General features: G+C 34.7%; 1 protein-coding gene across 1 annotated transcript; it reads right to left on the bottom strand.

Moving 5' to 3' along the window:
* LOC109361488 (9-cis-epoxycarotenoid dioxygenase NCED3, chloroplastic-like) lies at positions 1,178-3,434 on the bottom strand. Its single transcript, XM_019606953.1, has 2 exons — positions 1,375-3,434; positions 1,178-1,342 (listed from the first exon to the last, which is right to left on the bottom strand). Exon 1 carries the CDS (start codon positions 3,333-3,335, stop codon positions 1,485-1,487), a length of 1,851 nt encoding a protein of 616 aa, XP_019462498.1. The 5' UTR covers positions 3,336-3,434; the 3' UTR covers positions 1,178-1,342; positions 1,375-1,484.

The following is a 4,748-nucleotide window of genomic DNA, read 5'->3' as shown; positions in this document are numbered from 1 at the left end:
AAACCAAAAATATTTTAACCTGGTTGGGCCTTGTTACTTGAATAAACTGTGTTTTGATCATAGCACCAATAAATTATTATACATTATGCAATTAATTTTCAAACTCCAAACACGCATTTGATTCCACTAAAATTAGGCTGCAGGTTGAAATTTTTTATTTTTTATTACATAATTCAGTAGGAATAGATATCTGGAAATGTGTTTTAAGTTTCCATATGAGAGTCAAATATTATTTCCCTTACTCTAAATCAATCCAACTTAATAAATATGAGTGTGACATTCACCTACTGTCAACATAAATATTTATATAGTACATGATCTATTGTTCATTTCAATTATTTTTTTGAAGAGTTAAATATAATTAAATATGAATAATCAATAATAGATTAATAGTATATAAAACTCATATATTATTAATATATACATTTTTTCTAAATAGATATTAGAGGAAAACATAAATAGATATTTCTTAAACATCAAGGGTCATCACTCATCAACTTAACTATTGAAAAATAATAATCATACATTACTTCTTGGAAATTGAAAATGTTTCATCAACTTTTGGGATGTAATGATTAAGAAATGTTAAAATATTTATTAAATCTATTAGTAATTAGATTTCATTTATTATGTACTCGATTAGTTTGGCTTTGCACTCAAATTAATTAAGAGTTTAAAATATATGTCAGAATGTCATGTTTTTAATACTATCAATATATTATCTATCATTAATTTGTATTACTTTATTTGAGAATCAATGATACTTAATATATAAATGATAAATGATTTACTGACAGTATAAAAAACATTTATACTGTTACTATATAGGTATTAAATCCAATTAATTAAGTAAATAACAATATTTTCTAACAGAATTATTTATTATACATACAAGTTCGAAAGTGATCCATAAATATGATCAAAGTAAAAACATCCAATAGAACTTATAAAAAACTGAATGTATAAATTTAGTCCTTAAGAATATCAATTATCAAAGGATTTATATAATTTTATAAGGATGAATTCATAATAATTATCTTCCAAAGACCGATGTTATTGTCTCTTTTTAATAATAATACTGTTGAAGCAAAAACAAGGTATGCAGACCAGACTGCAGAGCTAGTACGATGATGATGTTTCAAGCGACAAACTAAAAGGAAAAAATGAAAGAGTATTCTTAAATAAAATAGTAGAAAAACTATTATTATATTAAAAAGAAAGAAACAGAAAGCAGCTGAGCTTCCATGCAACTACAAAGTTCAAAGCTACAAGCTGATTCCTGAAAACATAATAGGAACCTACAATAATACCAACAAAATCTATGTTGAGTAGAACCTGGGCACTATGTCCACTTGTTCCTCTGGTAATATTAACCTTTTTCTTTTTACTTCCCCTTTTTACCATCTTACCCTATTAATTTATACAATAATAAAGAAATATTACCCACCACATCATCTTTTCACGTCTAGTTTTTTCACTTTTGTTCACAATACCTGCTTTGCTAATTCCTTAGCTTCAACAAAAGTGCCATGAAAACCATAGGGTACCCTAGATGGCAATTTCACCGTAGCTTCTACCTTCAAATCCATAGCATTCACAATTTGCAACTCCGATTCCCACGTACTCTCATCATGAACATAAGCCAAAATGTACCCATCATCTTCTTCACCAAAATTATCATTTTTTGGTAAAAAAAACGGTTCACCACCATAGCTATTATTACCATAGTTATGACTCTTCAATTCTCCGGTTAATAAATCTACTTTTGCAAAACCAGAAATCTTAGGCCACGGTTCAGCGATAGCCAAGTAAGCGAACCGGGTTTTTCTCCCGAGTCGGTTCCGGTTCACCATTCCAACCTCAAGGTTCATTACGTGTCCATTAATTTCAGGAATTATAGAACGGCGCGTGGATTCACCTGTTTTTAAATTCAGCCTTATTTCAGATAACACACTCTTCAAATGTTCATCTGACTCGTTGAATATTGAATCAGGTGGTGTCATGCAAGATCCGATAACTACAACTTCATTGGTTTCAGTTTCTTCCCACGCGTTCCAAAAATGAAAACAGAACGTGTCTTCAGACTCAACCCATATAACACTGTTTTCGTCTTTCGCGTATTTTGGAAGAATTCCGAACCGTGATTTCTTTGCGCCGTCGAATTTCACCGGAGAGCCACCTTTTATCATCTCCGGTAACTTGAATACGACCTGTTGATCTGGAATTACGACGAAATTCTCCGTGATTGCGAAATCATGCGTCATGGTGGGAACAGAGAGGCGAATTTCCACGTCCGGTGATTTTTCACCCTCCGGCGAGAACCGGAAGTATTTTAAATAAGGCTTTGTGACGTCGTAGCTCAGCGCGAAAAGCTCGCCGGAATAAGGATCGAGCTTTGGATGAGCGATCATGGCGGAATTGAGTTGTCCAGAGAAGTTGAAACGGCCAACGGTTTTCAAGTCGCCGGAGGGAGTGATTTGAAGCTCGTATGGTAAGTCATCTTCCGACATAGCAAGGAGTTTTCCGTTGAAGAAGATTAATCCGGCGTTGGCAACTCCGGCACCGTGTCGGTGATCAACGATTCCGGCGAGTCCACGAGCGTAAAACAGAAGCAATCGGAGAATTCCAGAGTGACCGTGAAGTTCTCCGATTGCTTTTGGAAACATCGCACGACCAAGCTTCTTTTCTTGCACCAACCTCTCCGTTTCGGTGAAGCGGCAAGCGTAACTAGCGGCGTCGTCATTGATTGTAACGGCGTGAACCATTCCGTCTCCGTCAAAGAGGTGATGCCCTGCTGTTGGCTCGAACATTGGGTTCGCACCGTTACGGAGGTAGACGCCGTTAACTGCTTCGGGAATTGTTCCAGTTACTGGGAGTGAATGAATAACAGGTTGTTCTGGAACTGGAGCGAAGTTACCGCAGATTTGGACACGTGGGTCGGTGGTCTTTGGAAGTGGTTGATTTTGCTCGCGTGAGAGTAACGCGCTCTCGAACATGTCTAGTGCCGCTGCTGCAACTCTTTGGAATGGGTTCCAAAGTGGCTTAGTGGGATTGTGTATCTCTGTCTTTGTGTCTGTGTCTGGGAGTGTTTTTTCTTTGGTGATTAAGGTTTTGTTGTAGGGTTGTTTTGGGAAATTGAATACTGGAGGAGTGTGTAGAGCACACTGAATTGCATTATTAGGTATTGAAATGGGCTTCATCTTGAAGGTGATGGTGGACTTTATAGGGAAGCCCAAATCAAATATTGATGAAGAATATGAAAAGAGAGCATGAGGGACTTGAGGTTTAGTCCATATATTAGAGTTGAGTGATATAGAAGAAGGTGCCATGATCATGGAGTTTTAGAAGAGGAAGAAGATGAAGTGGTGTTTTTTGGGTTTGTTAGTGTCAAGAAGAAAAAGAAAGGGAAAGAAAGAGATTGAAGTTGAGCAGGGAAGGGTTTTGGGGAGAAAAAAGGAGAGGGGAATTGGGTATAAATAGAGTGGGGGTATGGGGTGGGTGAGAAAAGAAAGAGAATTTTTTTTATTTTAAATGAAAATAAAAATTTAATGGGGGTTTTGTAGGAAGGTCCACCTCATACATGAAATGTAATAGAACACCACGTTGTTGGATTTTTGGATTTGTATATACCTTTCAAAAATGTACATGGGTGTGGGATAGTGGAATTCCGCTTTGAACTTGGAAGGAATTGCTTGGAGCATAAGCATAATATAGTGACACCAAAGTGGTGACCGAAGCTAGAGACAGAAATCAGTGAAGGAAGGAGAGAGTGGTAAGCCACTATTAAGGGGTAAAAAAGCTAGGGGTCATTTTTAACGACCAAATTATTATAATATTCATGCAGGTTATAAGCACTAGTTTAGGCACACAAAAAAATATCAGCAATAGTTTTTTTTGGTACTCCCTTATCTTGTAGACAAGTAACTAATACCTTCTGAGGTTTGTGGTTGTCCGCTCAATAAATATTACTATCAGCGATGAACTATTAACCTTTTGGTCATCCTGTAAGACCTTATACCATTTGACTAATATTTTGTTAGTATAAGGATTAGTTTATGCAATTATTCTTGAAACTATTACTGTTATAATGTTAATAAGGATTCTGCTGCTAAACACGGATTAGTGCTTGATAAATTGTTGTTTATTTTTTTTCCGTGGAGTAAGTCAAACCTCGATAAATTATGTAAGACAAATACACAACATAAATAGTTCAAGGGTCTGCTACAAAAGTAAAACAATCTGTTTAAGCCGCAATTTTAATTTTCCATGAAAAACAACTCAAATATAACTTTATAAAAATTGCTGTCATGAAAGCTATCTTCATTTTATGGCTTCAACACATAAACCATAAAATATATATTATAATGTCATATAATTATAAAAAGATTAATAATATTTTAATTTTCTCTCATGAAAGATTAACTTAATTTCATAGAATTATCATATAATACTTCTTTTTATCACAGCGGAAATGGGCAATGTAATAATTGATTGAGGAAGTATAAAGTTGGTGGCATCCTGAGTGAAAGTTCCAGAGTTTAGTATTTCTTCATTTAACTATACTTAAAATTCAATAACAATTAACGCATAAACAATGATGATTCAGGATGTAAAAAATTTACATCGTGAATGTATAGACTATTTATTCATACTTAAATTGGAAATTGTGTTTTATACAAGTGATTTTCTTCATATAGCATTCTTGAAGAGGATAGGGATTCATATATCGAAAATTGAGCACAAGCGAC

Source organism: Lupinus angustifolius, chromosome LG12 (genome assembly GCF_001865875.1).
Source record: "Lupinus angustifolius cultivar Tanjil chromosome LG12, LupAngTanjil_v1.0, whole genome shotgun sequence".
Classification (NCBI taxonomy): Eukaryota; Viridiplantae; Streptophyta; class Magnoliopsida; order Fabales; family Fabaceae; genus Lupinus; species Lupinus angustifolius.
Note: the sequence above shows the minus strand (reverse complement) of the source record. Positions and strands in the feature narration are given on the sequence as shown.